The sequence below is a fragment of the Bufo gargarizans genome, chromosome 3 (assembly GCF_014858855.1).
Source record: "Bufo gargarizans isolate SCDJY-AF-19 chromosome 3, ASM1485885v1, whole genome shotgun sequence".
In the NCBI taxonomy this organism is placed as follows: domain Eukaryota; kingdom Metazoa; phylum Chordata; class Amphibia; order Anura; family Bufonidae; genus Bufo; species Bufo gargarizans.
Genome location: NC_058082.1, coordinates 395,758,585 through 395,780,126, shown reverse-complemented (window position 1 = coordinate 395,780,126; position 21,542 = coordinate 395,758,585). Strand labels below are relative to the sequence as shown.

Below are 21,542 nucleotides of genomic sequence, written 5' to 3'. Positions count from 1 at the left end.
CGAAAGCCAAAACAAATTCTGGAATAGACAGTTTTCTATTGAGGCGGGCATCACTAGATTTGACCACAACTGAGACATCGTCGTAGGCATAAGTTTTGTTCTCGACAATATCTTGAGAGGCAATCAGGAGGGAGGCCAGGTTCACATCCTTACCTTCCAGAATGTCCCTTTTCAAGTGCTCCGGTATCATGTGCGCCGGGCTGACTTCTTGGTCATCTGGGTTGATGGATGGCACGCTCACTGGCAAACCGGATGGTGCCGGTGACGCTGCCGGTGGTGGCCCTGCCAAGGAGAGGGATGTGGTGACCGACTCCAGCCTCTCTAACCAGTCGTTGACCCTGGACATGGACGTCATCAAAGAGGCCAGCATGGTGTGTATATCCCCCGTGCTGGACTGGCTAGGTCCTTCCCCTGCCTCCGCGTTACTGGTTGACGTGCGCAGTAGTCGGAAAAGCTCTGCTTTCCTTGCCGTGGTGGGGAAGGGAATCTGCCGTCTCCTCAACTCCGTTGTGATACGCGGAATTGTCCAGGATCTGATGGACGCTGGGCTGGCAAGATCGTCTCCCTGGGCTAAGGTGATGGATCTAGCCGGAGTGCCAGGAAGGGAAAAGTTCTCAATTCCTTCCAGAGACATGCTAAAACAGAATAGTTTGTTAGTGTGGGAAAAAACAGGATCGTGCTGGCAAGCTAGCTATGCCGGATGGCGAAATAATTAAGCCTAGGATGGTGACAGATGAGGCCCTGCTAATTGCCGAGCGGCTTGAGAGGCTCTATCTATGAGTTGGCGCGAGGGGTTGATGAGGCCACTGACATGGTGGCAGGAGTGTGAGGCCTCTCGGTGACTTGTAAGACAGGACTAGGGGAAGGGAGTGACAGATGAGGCCCTCTCTATGCAACAGCGAGGCGGCTTACTAACGAGTGGCGCGATGGGCGGCTGCCTCCGAGCGTGTGAGGCGGTGTGTTGGCCTCGCGGACCACTGACTGATGGCGAAGCCAAGAGGGGGTTAATCTAGTGGGATTCCGAAGCCCCTAACGCCAGCACGCTGACCCTAACGTTTTTTTTTTTTACTTTTTTTTTTTTCGGGTTTCCTCTGTGATATCAAGCACCACTTGGCAAAGTTTTTGTTTTAAATAATTATTATTTTTTTTCGGCGGGTTTCTCTGATATTAAGCACCATTTTAAAAAAAAATGTTATATTTTTTTGGCGGGTTTCCTCAGTGATATTCATGTACCACTTGGCACAGGGTTTTGTTTTTTCTTTTTTTTTTTTTGGGCGGGTTTCTTCCTGTGATTTTGATGGACCCATTGAAAAAGGTATATATTTTTTTTTTTACCATATGGCGGGTTTATTCCTGTGATCCTAACGGACCCATTGAAAAAAGGTATTTTTTTTTATTTTTTTTACTATATGGCGGGTTTCTTTGGTGATTGTATGATGCGTTTTGAATGGTGTGATATTGGTGGATTTTATTTATACATTGATTTTGGCATGGCGGGTGTGTTCCCTGATGCAAGCTCTGTGATGATTGACTTGCGCTCCCCCTGAATGCGCTGCCTGATGGAGGGGAGCGGTAGCTGGATCTGTGGTGCTGGTGCAGGGGTGTGCATGCGGCACCCCTCGGCCCCCCACCCCCACACATATGCGCACGTGCGCGGCACCGGCGGCCGGCCGCCAGGCTACCGCGCATGCGCCGACGCGGCCGCGCACGCGCAGTGCCCCCGCCGTGCATGCGCAAACCGGGCGCCGGGACGCGGCGGCCGCCATCGGCAGCGCGGCAGGAGGACGGAGGCGCGGGCCGGCGCGGCGGTGGGGAAGAGGGGGGCCGCGGCAGTGGTGTTGGCTTGTGGAGGGGGAGCGTGTGGAGCGGCCGGGATGCGGCGAGCATCTGGTGAAAGTGAGGGGGCGGGCGTGCCGCTGAGCTGGACGAGGGGTGTGAGGGGAAGGAATGTGTGTGGGATGATTGGTGAGGAGGGGAAACGGCGTTGGTGGCTGCCATGGGAACCTGGTACACGTGTTGGCAGCGCTAGGAGTGGGGATGCGGTGTGGTGCACGTGCATGCATGACCGGAAAATGGTGGCAGACATGAAAACCGTGACTTGGAGTGAAACTGTGACATGGTTGAAATGGAAAAGGGTGAAATGAAACGAGCTGGTACAGGGGCAGCCGTGAGGCCCTGTGCTGTACCGTATGAAAGACTCACAGTTTAACGGGCAAAACGTGACCCGCAAGGAACCAGGTGAAGCCGGACGGATGGAACCGGAATGCTCCAAATCCTGGACCCGAAAGCAACGAACTTCAGAAAAATACAGCAACTCGTAAGTAACTCTCCAGTTAACTCCACAAGCGACTCTCTCTCTCTCAAGTTCAGACCTCGGACGGTGCAGGAGCCAGGTAGAGGGGTGCCCTAAATAGGCTGGAGGCGGACCTCAGCCCCTCCCACAAATCCAGGCCAAAGCCTTCACATATATATATATATATATATATATATATATATATATATATTTATCCACACAGCGCGGTAGTGATGTATGATGTAACCGGCTGATTTTGTACTTTGCACACACACACACACACATAATAATAAATATATATGTGTGTGTATATCTAGATAAACAGCAATCATCAATCTGTATTAGGGCTGTTTCACATGAGCAGATGTCGTGTGTGACATCCGCTCCGTGAATGACAGCCAAGACCCGATGCAGACTGCAGAGGCACGGAGCAGTAACATGACTGATAATGCTCCGTGCCTCTCTGTGATCTCTTTACTACGAAATCACAGTGACAACTTTATCTCACTGTGATTTCGTAGTAAAGAGGTCACAGAGAGGCACGGAGCATTATCAGTCATGTTACTGCTCTGTGCTTCTGTCCGCAACGGGTCTTGGCTGTCATTTACGGAGCGGATGTCACGCACTGCATCTGCTCGTGTGAAACAGCCCTTAGGCCCCTTTCACACGGACGGATTAGGTCCAGATACGTCCAGGGTGTGTTCAGTGAAACTATTTTGCAAGAAAGTTGACTCAGTTTAATCTGCGATTGCATTCAGTTTTTTACACGCGGGTGCAATGCGTTTTGATGCGTTTTTCACGCGCGTGATAAAAAAACTTAAGGTTTAAACACAACATCTCTTAGCAACCATCAGTGAAAAACGCATCGCACCCCCACTTGCTTGCGGATGCAATGCGTTTTTCACGCAGCCCCATTCACTTCTTTGGGGCCAGGGCTGCTTGAAAAACGCAGAATATAGAACATGCTGCGATTTTCATGCAACGCAGAACTGATACGTAAAAAACAATGCTCATGTACACAGACCCAGTGAAATGAATGGGTCAAGATTTAGTGTGGGTGCTATGCGTTCACGTTACGCATTGCACCTGCGCGGAAAACTTGCTCGTGTGAAAGGAGCCTTACAATAAAAGTCCCTGTCCATCATTACATTGCATACATCCCCCACTTAGGTTAGTTTCACAATAGCAGCATGGACGTCGCCAGGCTGTTCCATCATGTGAACAGCTTGTCGGAACCGTCCTGCCGCTAGTTTACGTTTGGCCCCATACTACAGCTCCATCACCATTGACTTTCAAGGGATTGTGGCTTTATTCCTGGGCATGAACATCTGCAAACCATGCCGACATGTTGTAGTTTTATTCTGTGCACCTCTAAGCATGGTTTATCGTTGTAGCTTTGGTATGACCCCCCGTTCCCACTACAGTCAATGGGTTTGGAGCGGTATTCCTGAGCCACACGTACACTAGCGGCAGGACGGATCCGAGGTTCCAGAGCTCTCTGCTGCTTTTGTGAAAATAGCCTTACTTAGCATTTCTTATTAGTTCTGAGTTGTTTCTCTAAGGGCCCATTCACAAGTGCTCAATTTCATAATTTATTTTTCTGAACTGACTTGAGGACCCATTCATCTCTAAAGGGGCCGCACGATGTGGTCCCGTCTCCAGAAAAGCGGACCCGCACTTCTGGGTCCACATTTCAGTTCTTAAAAAAAAAAAGAACCAATATATTTTTGCACTAAATATAACTTCATCTTTTATGATGTCTGATTAGATATTCATCATTGTTGTAATAAGTTTTGTTTTGCCATCACAGCACTTTTTATATAGCAAGTATGTATGTATGGACAGCAAAAAAATACCAAACACATGCACATTGCATATACATTTTCCTGCCACACACTGTATACGACACACTGTATACCACATACAAACACATAGTCTATTTATTAGAGTTTATGTCTTATTGGTCTGGAGAAAAACTAAAAATTTCTTCCTGCCATTATTTGCTGGTTCATTTAGCGTTACCAAGGGTGCACCACGGGGAGGCGAACCAGCTGTACACCCCATATCGTACCGTCACTTCACTAGACAGGTACATATCAGCTCAGCTGGCCAATGTCCGATTGATCAGACCCCACACACAATTGCAATACAATCCGATCTTATAACGTGAACATTAAATATAATATTTACACCTTCTAACAAATACTTTTAGCTATATTTTGGATGATATTTATTAATAATCCTTGTATTATTGTCCTCAATTGAGACCAAGAATAGTCATATTATATTATTGCCATTGACTTGCGGTCTTCAAAATGCGTCATGCACATTGCCGGTGTCCTTTTTTTTTTTTTTTGTGTGGGTGGATATGAAAAACACATTACGGACGTTTAAATTGAGCCTAAATCCAAACGTTGTGTGATTACAGGGCTTCCAGTGCCAACGGTCCGCCGCCGTCTAACCACGGTGGATTTAGATGTAGTGGAGGTCTCCACAGAGGAGGATGAGCAGGCGGGCCCCTCCCATAGTCTTCGAGGTGCCACCAACCCATTTGATGTGGGGATTGTTGTGGAGGTGGCATCTGACGAGCCCGGACCCTCTGAAGGGCGAAAAACATCTGGCCCAGCTCCTGCTGAGGAGGAGATCGCCACCCCAGCTCCTGAGGAAGAGGATGAGGCGTTGGTTACCACCCCGCACCAGGAGGGTAAAAATATGTGCACACATCATTGTACTTATGTATACATCACATATTTAGAAACATTAAGCCTCAGTACCCCATGCCCATTTCTACTTTAACGCTAATTAAAAAAAATATTAAATATTAAAAGGTATCTATGTTTGTGCTAATAACTTTAAAATAAAATGAGTTTACTTTTACGGGCATAGTTCTATCTTATCGTTACAAATTGTACTTCATGACAGTGGTAAAATTGAGTCCAAATTTTAATGGCATCTTTGTTCAAAAAGTAACTAATCTAAAAAAATATTAGAAATAAAATTATATAATCAAAATAAAAATTTCACCTGATGCTACAATATAGATTAATAGAGATGAAATAAATGTATAAGTTTACAATCACCATATGCATATATCATGTTTAGATCATTTATTAACTGAAATATAATTCAATAACAGTTTGGTTATGCAGTCACTTTTTGTGGCCTACATAGTGTCAGCGACAAATAAATAACCCCATTTCAGAAACCACACACCCTCTATTTAATCCAAATTTATTCTATAAAGTCTGTTAACGATTTAATTGTCCAACGGTAATCTATTAAAATGTTAAAAAAATCAAAATAATTTGAACAAATTATAAATTACAAACTATTTTATTTGAAAACATTGTAGTGTTTAAATCATAAAAAAATCTTAAACATATTACACAGAATATGTATATTTACAAACAGTTGTGCACAAAACCCTTAACTTTGGTCACACAGCAGGCTTCAGACTGCAAGGAGCACAATATGGCTTTAGGCTAAAGGATTTAAATTAATGGTAATTGGGAGCTATGTCGCATGTTAAGAGAAGACACCCTTATGTGACCCTAGAGTTGAAAACAAAACAAAGTGATTCAATTAGGCAAACTACACCCCTCAATGAATATGCTAAGCAATTAGATCAATCCGCAATTTTACATAATGAGCCAACGATTGTCTTCTAGAAAAAACTGTTCAAATTGACAAAAAAAAAGGAACACAGTTTTTTTTATTAAATAAGTGGTTACAGGACTAAATGCACCCCACATATAGTTCCACTTTTAGCATATAATTCACCTGAACACCAACACATATGTGAATTTATTTCATTGGCTATAGAGTTGTAACAGCCAATATCAGCGCTTGCAGGGGAACAAAACATTGTTGTCCCCTGCTTCACCTCTAAGGCGACAGGTGCTGTCGTATAGTCTTTTTTAGCATTTGTCACACACCCCCCCCCCCCTTCAGCTACGTAGCAGCAATGCTTATGTCTTTGAAATACGTCCAATAGGAGAGATCTAGACAGCAGGTGTTTGACAAATACCTGAAAAGGCCTTATTTTATATAATTGGCTAGCTGCTCTGGACTAGTAGATCAGCTATTAGACCACGGTTAATGAGCTATTTTGTCCCCAGGGCAAATATTTTATATTTGGCACAAAAAAGTACGGAGCAATTTTGAAAGTCATGAAACACTGCACCCTACAATTATATAGCAGGTGATGAAGATCATAAAAGTAACAATAATAATGGGACAACAAAAACCACAGTAATATCAAACAACAGACATGCACAATAACTCTTTAATCTACATAAACTAATATTATATAACACAACAAATGTAATTTAAAACTACTAAAATGTCACTAAATAATCTAATATATAACTACATTTATTATGGTATACTTGAAAAATCACACTCAAATTCTCTGCACTTAGCTACATACTACACAAAATTCAACAAATGACTCTTATTGTTAATTGATATATATATATTTTCTGTTTGCATAACAGTAATCAAGAAAAAAGCAAGCAAAATTGCCACAATGAAGCAGCGGCATAGGAAAACGGTCATGGAATTCCGAGCACACATCAGAAAATCGCAGAAGATGCTTCAGGAATTCCATGACCAATACGGAGAGGACCTGGAGGAACTCAAAGGCTTGCAGGAACAACTGCAAAACTTGTCTTAAATTTATTTCAGTGTAGTATAAGGCCTACACATAAATACGTTTTTTCATGACAGCAGCAGCAGGTAGTGTTGTATTATAAGGCATATACATAACAAATCAACTTGATCAAGACAGCAGGAGCAGGTAGAGCTATAGTATTCTGAGGGCTACAAGTCACCTTTAAATGTACAGCAGCAGGAGCAGCAGGTATTTATAGTGTTTTATTATGAGGTATATACATAACAAATCAACTTGATCAGGACAGCAGCAGCAGTGTCATGGTCTTACCTCCTTGCTGTTCTCCTTCGTTTGACATGTGCTGGCGGCCATCTTGGTTTCTGGGTTTCTTGTAGCCTCCCACCCTGCGGCTCCTCCTTCCCACTGGGAGGAGCTGGATGCCTAGCTCATATATATAGGAGGTCTGTGGCTTCAGTTCCCTGCTTGGTCCTCCTGTGCTCACATGCTTCTAAGACTGCTGCTGCTTCTGGTTCCTGATCCTGGCTTCGTCTGACTACCCTGCTGATTCCTGATCCTGGCTTCGTCTGACTACCCTGTTGGTTCCTGATCCTGGCTTCATCTGACTACCCTTCTGGTTCCTGATCTCTGGTTTCGCAAGACCCTGCTTCGGTTTAGCCATCCGTTTGGACTTTTGCCTTACAGCTTTATTTTCAATAAAGCCTTCTTATTTCCACTCATCTCTTGTTGTACGTCTGGTTCATGGTTCCATGACATTAGGACCAAGCCATGAATTCTGACGGTACAGGGCCATCCTCGCTACCTACGCTGGTTGCCAGACTTGATCAGCAGGATTACCTGTTGGGTCGGTTCGCTGTGGCGTTGCAAACCCTGCTTGAACGCACGGCTCATTTAGCTTCCGTTGCCGATGGGTCGGTTGTCGCTCCTGGGTCCGCTCCTACTGCCGCTCCGGTTGTTGCGCCAGAGTCTACCCCGACACCTGTTGCTGCGCCTGCGGTGTTTCGGGGTATGACCGGTTCTGCCCCCCTTCCACAGCGCTTTGGGGGAGAGCCAACTCAGTGCCGAGGTTTCCTTAACCAGGTGGGCATTTACTTCGAGTTGCTGCCACATGCCTTTCCTACTGAGAGATCAAAGGTGGGCTTCTTGATCTCGCTGCTCTCGGACAAGGCCTTGGCCTGGGCCAGCCCTTTATGGGAGAACAACAATCCGGTGGTTGCCGAGTTTTCCGGTTTTGTTGCTTCTCTTCGGAAGGTATTCGATGTGCCGGCTCGTGCTGCCTCTGCTGCGAAGCTCCTTATGTCCATCAGACAGGGTTCACGATCCGTAGCTGAATACGCCATTGAGTTTCGTACCCTGGCAGCAGAGGTGGGCTGGAATAATGAGGCTCTGGTCGCTGCTTTCTCTCATGGTCTCTCGGATGCCTTGAAGGATGAGGTTGCAGCTAAGGACCTACCTGTGGAGCTCGAGTCTCTTATTTCTTTCCTGATTTTGATTGACACCAGACTCAGGAAGAGACCTTCCTTTCAGGAGAGCCTGCGGAGGCCTTCTAACAGATTGGCGCCTACGTTTCCTGTCCCACCCGTGCCTCCCTCTCCTCCCACGCCTCCTGGGGATGACTTGTCTGGGGGTGAACCAATGCAGCTGGGGTTTGCTCGCCTGTCCGAGGGGGAGAGGGTACTCCGGAGACGCGAGGGCCGATGCATGTACTGTGGTCTCGGTGGGCATTTTCGGTTGGCATGCCCGAACCGTCCGGGAAACGCTCGCACCTGAGATCCTGTCGGGGGCAGATCTTGGGTGGAGTCTCCTCGTCCCCGGTTTCCCGTGTTGACAAACCACTGATTACTGTTGTCCTCTCCTGGGTCGGGGGCTCGGTGACGACCCAGGCGTTGGTGGACTCTGGTGCTGGTGGTTTGTTCATTGATAGTGTGTTCGCGCCACACGTGACTCATGAGACCCTTCCAGTGGGGATGGCCATTGGTGCCGTTCACAGAGAGTCGGTCTGTCTCCAGGTTATTTCGTCTCCACACTACTCGGTGGTCTTGGGGTACCCCTGGCTCCAGAAGCATAATCCGACTTTCGATTGGAAATCGGCCGAGATCCTCTCGTGGTCACCGCAGTGTGGGGCTAGTTGCATCCATGGGCCTGTCAAGTTGCTGTGTACTTCCTCGGACTCTCTGTTGCCTCCTGAATACGAGGAGTACCGGGATGTATTCGATAAGGTGCGTGCGGTTGCCCTACCTCCGCACCGCCCATACGATTGTGCCATAGAGTTACAATCTGGTGCCGATCCTCCTCGTGGCAAAGTCTATTCACTGTCGGTAGCGGAGAATGAGGCCATGGAGGAGTACGTGAGGGAGGCGCTTTCACGCGGACACATTCGCAAATCCTCGTCCCCGGCAGGGGCTGGATTTTTCTTTGTGAAAAAGAAGGGCGGTGAGTTGAGGCCTTGCATCGATTACAGGGGTCTCAATCGCATCACGATCAAGAACGCTTACCCGATACCCTTGATTTCCGAGCTGTTCGATCGCCTCAAAGGGGCCACGGTCTTTACCAAACTCGACCTGAGGGCGGCATATAACCTGGTAAGGATCAAGGCGGGCGATGAGTGGAAGACCGCGTTTAACACCAGGACCGGTCATTATGAATCCTTGGTTATGCCCTTTGGGTTGTGCAATGCGCCCGCAGTCTTCCAGGAATTCATCAACGATGTTTTCCGTGACCTGTTGCAGCAGTGTGTGGTGGTCTATTTGGATGACATCTTGGTATATTCTGAATCCATGGAGGCCCACATTCTGGATGTCAGACGAGTGTTGCAACGGTTACGAGAGAACAAGCTGTTCGGTAAGCTTGAGAAATGCGAATTTCACCGATCCCAGGTAACCTTCTTAGGTTACATCATTTCCGCTGAGGGGTTCTCCATGGATCCTGAGAAGGTTTCGGCTGTCTTACAGTGGCCCCAGCCCAGTGGTCTTCGTGCCCTGCAGCGCTTTTTGGGCTTCGCCAATTATTATCGGAAGTTCATCAGAGACTTTTCCATGCTAGCCAAGCCTCTCACGGATCTGACCAGGAAGGGCAGTAATCCCCAGGTCTGGCCGCCCGAGGCCATCCGAGCTTTTGAGGCTCTAAAGTCCGCCTTTGTGTCGGCTCCGATTCTGTCGCATCCCAACCCTGGGTTGCCGTTTGTCCTCGAAGTGGACGCGTCTGAGACGGGAGTAGGCGCCCTCCTGTCTCAGCGTAGAACACCAGAGGGTACTCTGCTTCCTTGTGGGTTTTACTCCCGGAAACTGTCTTCCGCGGAGTGCAACTATCAGATTGGTGACAGGGAGTTATTGTCACTACCAGAGCTTTGAGACGTTCTCACAGCTCTGTGTCTCCACCCCTGTGATGATGTCACTTAGAGTTTGGAGGTGTTCTCACTGTTCTGTTTCTCCGCCCCTGTTGTGAGGTCTTTACTCCCAGCTGTCTCTCCTGATTTCCCTGCCTTTAAATCACCCCTCCTCCTATTGCAGGGCGTGGATTATATTTCTCTTTTCAGTTGTAGCTCTGCCTTGAGTATCTTCACTTCTTTAGCTACTAGTTCCCTGGACCTGTGTTCTGCTGCTGCAAGCACTCCGGATATTGCCAGCGGCCCTTGGATCCGTCTTCTCTGCGGTTGCAGCTTCATCAGCTAAGTGTGCAGACATTGTTGTGTACCTGGTGTTTTCCAAATTGGATCTGAGAGGCGCGTACAACCTGGTCAGGGTCAGAGAGGGGGATGAATGGAAAACGGCCTTTAATACCCCTAATGGGCATTTTGAGAATCTCGTTATGCCTTTCGGCCTGATGAATGCTCCGGCCGTCTTTCAGCATTTTGTTAATAGTATTTTCTATCATTTAATGGAGAAATTTGTATTGGTGTATCTTGATGATATTTTGATTTTTTCCCCTGATGTTCAGACCCATCAGGATAATCTTTTTCAGGTCCTGCAGATACTGCGGGAAAATAAACTGTATGCCAAGCTGGAGAAATGTCTTTTTATGGTATCGGAGATTCAATTTCTGGGTTTTCTCCTCTCTGCTTCTGGTTTTCGCATGGATCCGGAGAAGGTCCGTGCTGTGCTGGAGTGGGAGCTTCCTGAAAATCAGAAGGCATTGATGCGCTTTCTGGGTTTTGCTAACTACTACAGAAAGTTCATTTTGAATTATTCCTCTATTGTCAAACCCCTTACTGACATGACAAAAAAGGGAACGGATTTTTCCTCTTGGTCGGAGGAGGCGCTTGCAGCCTTTTCTAAGATTAAAGAGAGTTTTGCGTCTGCTCCCATCTTGGTGCATCCCGATGTTTCCTTACCTTTTATTGTTGAGGTGGATGCTTCCGAGGTGGGTGTGGGTGCAGTTTTGTCCCAGGGCCCCTCTGCTGCCAAATGGCGACCTTGTGCCTTTTTCTCTAGAAAACTCTCCCCGGCAGAGAGAAACTATGATGTGGGAGATAGGGAGTTGTTGGCCATCAAGTTGGCTTTCGAGGAATGGCGCCATTGGTTGGAGGGGGCCAGGCACCCTATCACCGTTTTTACCGACCATAAGAATCTGGCGTACTTGGAGTCGGCCAGGCGTATGAATCCGAGACAGGCCAGATGGTCTCTGTTCTTCTCCAGATTCAATTTTGTTGTTACTTTCCGCCCTGGGATCAAGAATGTGAAGGCTGATGCTCTCTCTCGCTGTTTTCCGGGAGGAGGAAACTCCGAGGACCCGGGTCCCATTTTGGCGGAGGGGGTAGTTGTTTCTGCTCTATATTCCGATTTGGAGGCCGAGGTCCAGGCTGCCCAGTCTGAGGCACCTGCCCGTTGTCCCTCCGGGAAGTTGTTCGTGCCTCCTGAGCTACGTCACAAACTCTTTAAGGAACATCATGATACAGTTCTTGCTGGTCACCCCGGGAGTAGAGCCACGGTAGATCTCATTGCTCGGAGATTTTGGTGGCCGGCTCTTCGTAAGTCTGTGGAGGGTTTTGTGGCGGCTTGTGAGACGTGCGCTCGCGCTAAGGTCCCTCGTTCACGACCTTCAGGTTCCCTTCTCCCGTTACCCATACCTTCCCGTCCTTGGACACACCTGTCCATGGACTTTATCACGGATCTTCCTCGTTCCTCGGGGAAGTCGGTGATCCTGGTGGTCGTGGACCGTTTTAGCAAGATGGCTCATTTCGTTCCTTTCCCTGGTTTACCCAATGCTAAAACGTTGGTGCAAGCTTTTGTCGATCATATTGTTAAATTGCACGGCATTCCCTCTGAGATTGTTTCCGATAGAGGCACGCAGTTTGTGTCCAGGTTCTGGAAGGCTTTCTGTTCTCGCCTGGGGGTTCGGCTGTCCTTCTCTTCTGCTTTTCACCCGCAGTCGAATGGTCAGACTGAGCGCCTCAATCAGAATCTGGAGACATATTTGCGCTGTTTTGTGGCAGAGAACCAGGAGGATTGGTGTTCATTTCTCCCTCTTGCTGAGTTTGCTTTGAACAACCGTCGTCAGGAATCTTCTGATAAGTCACCATTTTTTGGTGCATATGGGTTCCATCCGCAGTTTGGGACATTCTCGGGAGGGGCTCTTTCTGGTTTACCTGAGGAGGAGAGATTTTCCTCGTCTTTGTCTACCATTTGGCAAAAGATTCAGAGTAATCTCAGAAAGATGAGTGAGAAGTATAAGCGTGTGGCTGATAAGAGACGTGTGCCTGGTCCGGACCTGAATGTGGGTGATCTGGTGTGGTTGTCTACAAGAAATATTAAACTGAAGGTTCCCTCCTGGAAATTGGGTCCCAAGTTTATTGGGCCTTATAAAATTTTGTCAGTCATCAATCCTGTTGCCTTCCGCCTTGATCTTCCACGGGTTTGGAAGATACATAATGTATTTCACAGATCTCTCTTAAAACCATATGTCCAGCCCACGGTACCCTCCTCTTTGCCTCCTCCTCTGATTTTGGTTGATGGCAATCTGGAGTTTGAGGTTTCCAGAATTGTGGACTCTCGCATTGTCCGCGGTTCTCTTCAGTACCTCGTTCATTGGAAGGGTTATGGTCCTGAGGAGAGGATGTGGGTTCCGATGTCGGACATTAAAGCCACTCGCCTTATCAGGGCATTTCATAGGGCTCATCCTGGGAAGGTGGGTCCTGGGTGTCCGGAGTCCACCCGTAGAGGGGGGGGGGGGTACTGTCACTACCAGAGCTTTGAGACGTTCTCACAGCTCTGTGTCTCCACCCCTGTGATGATGTCACTTAGAGTTTGGAGGTGTTCTCACTGTTCTGTTTCTCCGCCCCTGTTGTGAGGTCTTTACTCCCAGCTGTCTCTCCTGATTTCCCTGCCTTTAAATCACCCCTCCTCCTATTGCAGGGCGTGGATTATATTTCTCTTTTCAGTTGTAGCTCTGCCTTGAGTATCTTCACTTCTTTAGCTACTAGTTCCCTGGACCTGTGTTCTGCTGCTGCAAGCACTCCGGATATTGCCAGCGGCCCTTGGATCCGTCTTCTCTGCGGTTGCAGCTTCATCAGCTAAGTGTGCAGACTTTGTTGTGTACCTGGTGGTTTCCTGACTGGATCTGAGGTGGCCCCGGTTCCCTCCATATTCTGAGCAGGGCATCGGTGGCCGTGCCCCTTCCACTATTGTAGGGGTTACAGGGCTCATCAGTCTAAGGTACGCGGGCATGCCTCGTTCCACCATTTGGATCCGGGCATGTGCTTTAGCAGCATAGGGAGAGTGTTGAGGGTCTGACAGGGGTCACCCTTTCTCTTCCCTAGTTTGGGGTCCGGTCAGTAGCTCTTCTTACTGTGTATGCTCTGGTTACCCTTAAACAGCCGTGACAGTTATTGGCCATCGTGCAGGCCCTTAAAGAATGGAGGCACTTGCTCGAGGGCTCGGTGGTTCCGGTTCTCATCCTGACGGACCACAAGAATCTGACCTACCTCTCTGAGGCCAAGAGATTGACACCACGTCAGGCCAGATGGGCTCTGTTCTTGTCACGTTTTAATTACGTGGTCTCCTACCTACCCGTTCCAAGAACATCAGAGCGGATGCCTTATCACGGCAGTACTCCGAGCTGTCCGGGGAGGAGTCGATTCCGACTTCGGTCATACCTCCGAATCAGATCCTGGCCGCCATTCGCACCAGCCTGACCTCTCCCCTGGGTGAGCAGATTTTGGCGGCTCAATCTGGTGCTCCCTCTGGGAGACCCAACGGCAGGTGTTTTGTGCCTGAGGAGTTGCGCACTCGGTTGTTGCGAACCTACCATAACTCCAAGGCCGCAGGGCATCCTGGAAAGAATCAGCTGTCCTGGGCTGTTTCACGTCTGTTCTGGTGGCCTTCTCTACGTTCCGACATCGCCGCATATGTAGCGGCATGCTCCGTTTGTGCCCAGAGTAAGTCCCCTCGGCACCTTCCGTTGGGCCTTTTGCAACCCATAGCCACCGGGGAGCGTCCATGGTCACACCTGGGGATGGATTTCATTGTGGACCTCCCTGCATCCCGAGGCCATACGGTCATTCTCATGATAGTGGATCGGTTTTCCAAAATGTGCCACTGTGTACCTCTCAAGAAGTTACCCTCTGCACAAGAGTTGGCCTCGATTTTTGCCAGGGAGGTCTTCCGGTTGCACGGTTTGCCCAAGGAGATTGTGTCGGATCGGTGGAGTCAGTTTGTGTCCAGGTTCTGGCGCGCCTTTTGCTCCCAGTTGGGGATTCATCTCTCTTTCTCATCGGCCTACCACCCTCAGTCCAATGGGGCCGCAGAACGATCCAATCAGGCCTTGGAGCAATTCCTTCGTTGCTATGTCTCCGATCACCAAGACAATTGGGTTGACCTCCTGCCTTGGGCTGAGTTTGCCAGGAACACGGCGGTGAACTCTTCCTCTGGGACGTCTCCATTCATGGCCAATTATGGGTTCCAACCTGCCGTGTTACCGGAGGTATTCTCTCCCCAGGATATTCCGGCTGTGGAGGATCACCTTTCCGTCCTACGTGCTTCTTGGGTACAGATCCAGAGGTCCCTTGAGGTCTCTGCGCAGCGCCAGAGACTCCAGGCTGATCGCAGACGAGCGCCCGCTCCTTCCTACCAGGTCGGAGACCGCGTATGGTTGTCCACCCGCAACATCAACCTTCGAGTGCCCACTCCCAAGCTGGCGCCTCGCTTTGTTGGTCCCTTCCGAGTGCTTCGCAGGGTAAACCCGGTAGCCTATGCCCTTGCGCTTCCTCCTGGCATGCGGATCTCCAACGTGTTTCATGTCTCCCTCTTGAAGCCACTGGTGTGTAATCGTTTCACTTCCTCGATTCCTCGGCCTCGTCCGGTCCAAGTGGGCAATCGTGAGGAGTATGAGGTGAGCAATATCCTGGACTCACGCCTGGTCCGCGGCCCGGTGCAGTTTTTGGTCCATTGGCGTGGTTATGGTCCAGAGGAGCGTTCCTGGGTTCCCTCCGCAGATGTCCATGCTCCTGCCTTGCTCCGAGCCTTCCACGCACGCTTCCCTCAGAAACCGTTCCTTACTCCGCGGAGGAGGGGCCCTTGAGGGGGAGGTACTGTCATGGTCTTACCTCCTTGCTGTTCTCCTTCGTTTGACATGTGCTGGCGGCCATCTTGGTTTCTGGGTTTCTTGTAGCCTCCCACCCTGCGGCTCCTCCTTCCCACTGGGAGGAGCTGGATGCCTAGCTCATATATATAGGAGGTCTGTGGCTTCAGTTCCCTGCTTGGTCCTCCTGTGCTCACATGCTTATAAGACTGCTGCTGCTTCTGGTTCCTGATCCTGGCTTCGTCTGACTACCCTGCTGATTCCTGATCCTGGCTTCGTCTGACTACCCTGTTGGTTCCTGATCCTGGCTTCATCTGACTACCCTTCTGGTTCCTGATCTCTGGTTTCGCAAGACCCTGCTTCAGTTTAGCCATCCGTTTGGACTTTTGCCTTACAGCTTTATTTTCAATAAAGCCTTCTTATTTCCACTCATCTCTTGTTGTACGTCTGGTTCATGGTTCCATGACAAGTAGTTAGAGCTAACATTATATTCTGAGGCATACAAGTCAGCTTCATCTGGACAGCAGCCGTTGGTAAAGTTAACATTGTAGGTTGATTAGTAAATTGAAAAATCTACTTTATCAGGACAGCTGATGGTGTTGTATAAGGACTTCACATAGCTACAAAGGACAAACAACTAGCTTGACATAACTCTGTATGATCATTACAGACAGCATCTGCAGCTGGTAGATATTAACGGTCGAGTATAATCTCATCCTAACTCATCAGGACAGGCTGCAGCGGGTAATGTGTATTCTCAAAAGGCTGAATGCTAACTCGCCATGATCAGAACAGACAGCAGCAGAATCCACAGTAGCTAGATATTAACAGTGGATTATATGGCCTACACATAACTCTCAATGATCAGGACAATAGAAGAAGTCAATGCTAATGGTGGAGTATAATGACTACACAGAATTCTGAAGTATCAGGCCAAGATCAGCATGCAGTAGGTAAGTTAAAGTAGTATTCTAATTACTACACAAAGTTTGGCATAACTAAGCAGTAATAGAGAGTGTCAAGTTATTATATTGCAGCAGACAATTTTTTTTAACAGATGGGGATGTGGAAGATTGAACCCCCAACTACAGCATGTGTATTCATTGCTTACATATACAATGTTGTCCTAATAAAATAAACTATCTAGATCAAAAAATTATAACAGTTCATTATTATATTTTATTGAAAAGGCCAATATAACATTGTACAATAAATCATTTATCTAAAAAAAAGACTGTTGCCCATCTTGGCTCATATGATGAAAAGTGGGGTTGCAGCGAGTCAGTTTAAAGATCTTCAGGAACCAGAAGCCATAATTGTTGCTCCTACCAGAGAGCTGATCAATCAGATTTACCTAGATGCTCGGAAATTTGCATACGGAACTGTCGTTCGTCCAGTTGTAATCTATGGAGGAACACAAACGTCTCATTCACTGCGCCAGATATTTCAAGGCTGCAACATCCTTTGTGCAACACCTGGGAGGTTACTGGACATTATTAACAAGGAGAAGATTGGGTTGAGCCAAGTGAAATACCTTGTTCTGGATGAAGCTGACCGTATGCTGGACATGGGTTTTATGGAAGATGTAAGAAAATTGTTGTCAAGTCAAGGAATGCCAAAAAGAGAAGAAAGGCAAACCTTAATGTTCAGTGCCACGTACCCTACGCCCATACAAAATCTTGCTAGAGAGATTTTGAAGCCAGATTATCTGTTCGTGGTTGTCGGACAAGTTGGTGGCGAGTGCAGTGATGTCGAACAGCAGATAATTGAAGTGGAACAGTATGGAAAGAGGGCTAAACTGCTGGAACTTTTACAACTCATAGGCCATGAGCGCACAATGGTTTTTGTGAGAACCAAAAAGATGGCGGATTTAATTGCAACATTTCTTTGTCAAGAAAAAATCCCCTGCACAAGCATTCACGGGGACAGAGAGCAAAGAGAGCGGGAGAGAGCTCTGGGCAACTTCCGCTCTGGACAGTGTTCTGTGATTGTTGCCACGTCTGTTGCTGCCAGAGGATTAGATATCGAGAACGTCCTTCATGTGATAAATTTTGACATCCCTGGCGATGTTGACGAATATGTTCACAGGATCGGCCGAACCGGACGCTGCGGCAACACTGGAAAAGCCATTTCTTTTTTTAACAAGATTGGTGATGACGAGCAAAAAATTGTCCGTGGACTAGTGAAAGTTTTAACCGATGCTCACCAGGAGGTACCTGCTTGGCTTGAAGAGATGGCGTTCAGTGCCCATGGCATGCCAACCTTTAGTTCACAGCCAAGCAAATTTGCTTCAGTGGATAGCAGGAAGAGAGGTGACTTCCAGGAGGACAACGGTTACAGCAATCCTGGCATTTCACAACCTGCAGCGCGGACGGCAGCGGAGGAGGAGGAAGATTGGGGCTAGTCGGACGTGGTTAAGCAGATGAGACGTCCTTACAGATTCAGTTTTACATGAAACAATATGTTGTATGTTTGTAAAAATGAGAATTTTGTTTATCGCACTCCAGTATTTAAGGTAGTAATTTGCCGTTAGGAAATTTACTTATTTTGGTTCATTGTAAATGGCTGCCCTGAAAACTTTAAAGTTTTCTTTACTTTGAAAAAAAAAAGACCGTAATTTATAATAGAAAATTATTGTTTAACGCACATTAATTAACCTTTGTGTGAACACACTATTACCTTTCAAATGTATTATTGAACAAAGCTTTAGATTACAAAATACAAATCTACATTCAAAATGTATAATAAATATATATGGAGTATCAACCAAATTTTAACAAAAAATAAACTGATACTTTAAAAAAAGTATCTTTATATTAAAAAAGTATCAAATTATCCATACTGTGATCCAAATTTCAACCTCAATAAGACAATATTGCATAGTAAAATTGTCTTAAGTTATATTAGTTCCATTATTTTAAAAAATTTGAAACATCAAATGTGTCTGAAAAAAAAAAAGAAACAATTGATGAGTCAGCAAAGAAATAACTAGCATGATTCTGACAACTGGACATTTTGGAGCATAGCTTCCTCAATAAAGACATCAACATGTGATGCAATGAGTAGAATCACTCACAAAATGGTGACATGGCTTCAAGATTATTATTCTGTCAGCAGTTAATTTTGAAAGATTAAAGTCTATTATTATATTACACTAGCATGTGAAAATAATAATTATATAATTGTCAAGAAGTAAGATTACATATAAATGTATATATCTATATATACATGTGGCAATAATGCTCCATTACCAAAACCGGATTACTACACGGATGAGTATAACGCCAGTAACACCCAACCATGTAGAGAGGTCAACACGGAAGCCAGGCATCCTTTCCAGGACAACCGACAACACCATGTTAGAACCTAAGTCCGTATTAAAATAATAAATAAAACAAAAAACTTTCATTAGGTTTATCAATCAGTATTGTACAATGTTAAGTGCACAAAACCTTTTGAAAATGGAAGCCCACATGCGGTCCCCACCTTGCTAAAGTAAGAACCACAACATGGACGCCAACAACCCAATTAAAGCAAAATTCAAATTTTTAAAATAAAATAAAACAAAATAAATTATTTTGGTGAATGAAGCGTAAAACCGCATGAATGTATTAAACGAAAACATTTTTATTCTTTCTATATTCCAATCAAATTCTTGACAATATACGATGAATAGTGCACATTCGCAAATATTAAACATGAACACCATTTTATGAAAATAATAATACTCAATACTTGTCATATTACAAGGGCTAATAAGTGGTCCATGCTGGTTCTCCTTTGCATGATCTTGAAAAAAAATATTCCACAGTTAGATTTTAATAATTTAGTATATTTCAGACACATTACTTGGCAGCATTAGGCCAGACAGTAGCAGTAAAATAGTAACGCAACAGTAGAAGGAATACAAATCAAAGGGCCAAACAATTAAGGATAACTACTGAAACTACCATTAAAACAGAAAAATCTGTTGTCTAAAGGCCACACATAGCTAAACTAAACTCTGCAGGAACAGGGCAGACAAAAGCAGGTATATGTAAACACCATAGTAAAAGGTCTACACCAAGTTCGCCTAACCCTGCAGGATAGGCAGCATCATAATTTAATGTTAAAATTGGAGAATAAAGAGTAATTAGAAATACATGTTCAGGACAGATAGATGCAGCATCAACTAGATGGAAGTTTGAAATGGTTGAGCATAAGGTCTACACATAACTTGGCACAACTCAGTAGGAAATGCATAATCAACATTTAAATATAATGATGTAGTGTAAGGACTAAACAAAAATCAGCCTGATCAGCAAATTCAATAGCAGCATCAACAGGATGGAAGATGGAAAATGTCTAGTAAAAGGCCTAAACATAGCTCTGAATAACTTATCAGGACAGACAGCAGCACGTTCAAAGTTGGCAGCAGCAATGTGTACTGCTGAATGGGAAACCAACAGGCCATGGTAAGCCCATGAATGAAATATGACATGTCAGTCAGCAGCACGTTCAAAGTTGGCAGCAGCAATGTGTACTGCTGAATGGGAAACCAACAGGCCATGGTAAGCCCATAAATGAAATATGACATGTCAGTCAGCAGCACGTTCAAAGTTGGCAGCAGCAATGTGTACTGCTGAATGGGAAACCAACAGGCCATGGTAAGCCCATAACTTTAAAAAAAATGCAACTCTGAAAGCAGCAGGTATTCAGTGTGCTGAGGAAATTTGATGACATGCATAATAATTAAAACATTTGGCATTCTAGAATGATTATTTTGATTATATTAAGATTTTGCTTCCACACCATAAACTATTGATAGTCAACAACTATCGGTAGTCAACAATTTATTCTTTAAAGCATATTGAGTCAGTATCAGAACACTGCGGCTACACAGACAGCCTAACCGTGTGATGATTCCTACACGCCAGAAGGCACTAGCAGTGGTGGTGTTTATCAGCGGCTATCTCGTCCTCCTTTTGTCTGTGAGGAGTAATGGGTACGGCCGCTCTCCACACCCATACATGATCTTCAGCGCACACACGCTGTGCTCCAGGCCCACGACTGGACCAGTCCATCCTGTACCCGTATGAGCACAGAAGGCACTGATGAGGCAGCTCGCCTGGGCCAGGGTCTTGAAGTGTCCCCTGCTCATGCACCTGGATTAGTTCACCTTCTCATCATCGAAGACTCAGCTGCGTTCCCCTGGCTGCTGTGGGTGTCACAGGTGTTTGGGTTCAATGCGCATCCTTGATGAACTATTGCAAGTCATAGTACTGTAGTACTGAAGAAGACTTTAAATGTGAGGCTTGTCTACAACCCGGGGAGGGGGTGTTCTAAGAGCCGGTGGCAAACTTCACAGTTAAGGCCGAATGCACACGGCTGTGTTTGCGGCCGAGAGCGAGCCGTGAAAACCCTGCCGGGATTCCTGCTGACTGCTGGAGCGCACGGCGTCATGGGTTGCTATGGCGCCGTGCGCTTTATGCAGCCGCTGCTGTACAGTAATACACTATACTAGTGTATTACTGTCCAGCAGTGGCTGCATGAAGCGCACGGCGTCATAGCAACCCATGACGCCGTGCACTCCAGCAGTCAGCAGGAATCCTGGAAGGGTTTTCATGGCCCGTACTCGCCCGCGGAACACGGCCATGTGCATTCGGCCTAAGGGGATGACAGGCAAAGTGGAGCACCTTCTCTGTCATTCAGCAGAGTGCATTTTGGAGTTTCTTGCAAAGGCACTATGTTTAATTGAGTATAATAAAACTACAATGAAACTTTCACCGCATTACAAATACAGCTGTGCTTAATTTCTTTGGTACTTTTCTTGTAACTTATTATTCCTTTCAGTTCAAGAAAAACATACATTAATTTTGTCCTCTATAAGGCCGAATGCACATGGCCGTTTTTCACGGGCGTGTGCATTCGGCCTAATGCTGATGTCTCAAGGGGGAGAAATTTTGATGGCTTCCGTTTACAGATGGGTTAGAGAAATATATTATAGCAGTACAGACCACCGTCATATCTCTATCTACCCCATCTCTACAGGGAAGATCGACATCATTCTACTCCTCCATACTTGAAAATGTTATAGGACATGATTCATGTAGGTTTATCTTGAGC

At 46.4% G+C, this 21,542-nt stretch overlaps 1 protein-coding gene across 1 annotated transcript; it reads left to right on the top strand.

The window, feature by feature from the left end:
- Nucleotides 1-224: 224 nt before the first annotated feature.
- Nucleotides 225-17,841, top strand: LOC122931620 (probable ATP-dependent RNA helicase DDX4). Its single transcript, XM_044285697.1, has 2 exons — nt 225-652; nt 16,671-17,841. Exons 1-2 carry the CDS (start codon nt 225-227, stop codon nt 17,839-17,841), a joined length of 1,599 nt encoding a protein of 532 aa, XP_044141632.1.
- Nucleotides 17,842-21,542: the final 3,701 nt, after the last annotated feature.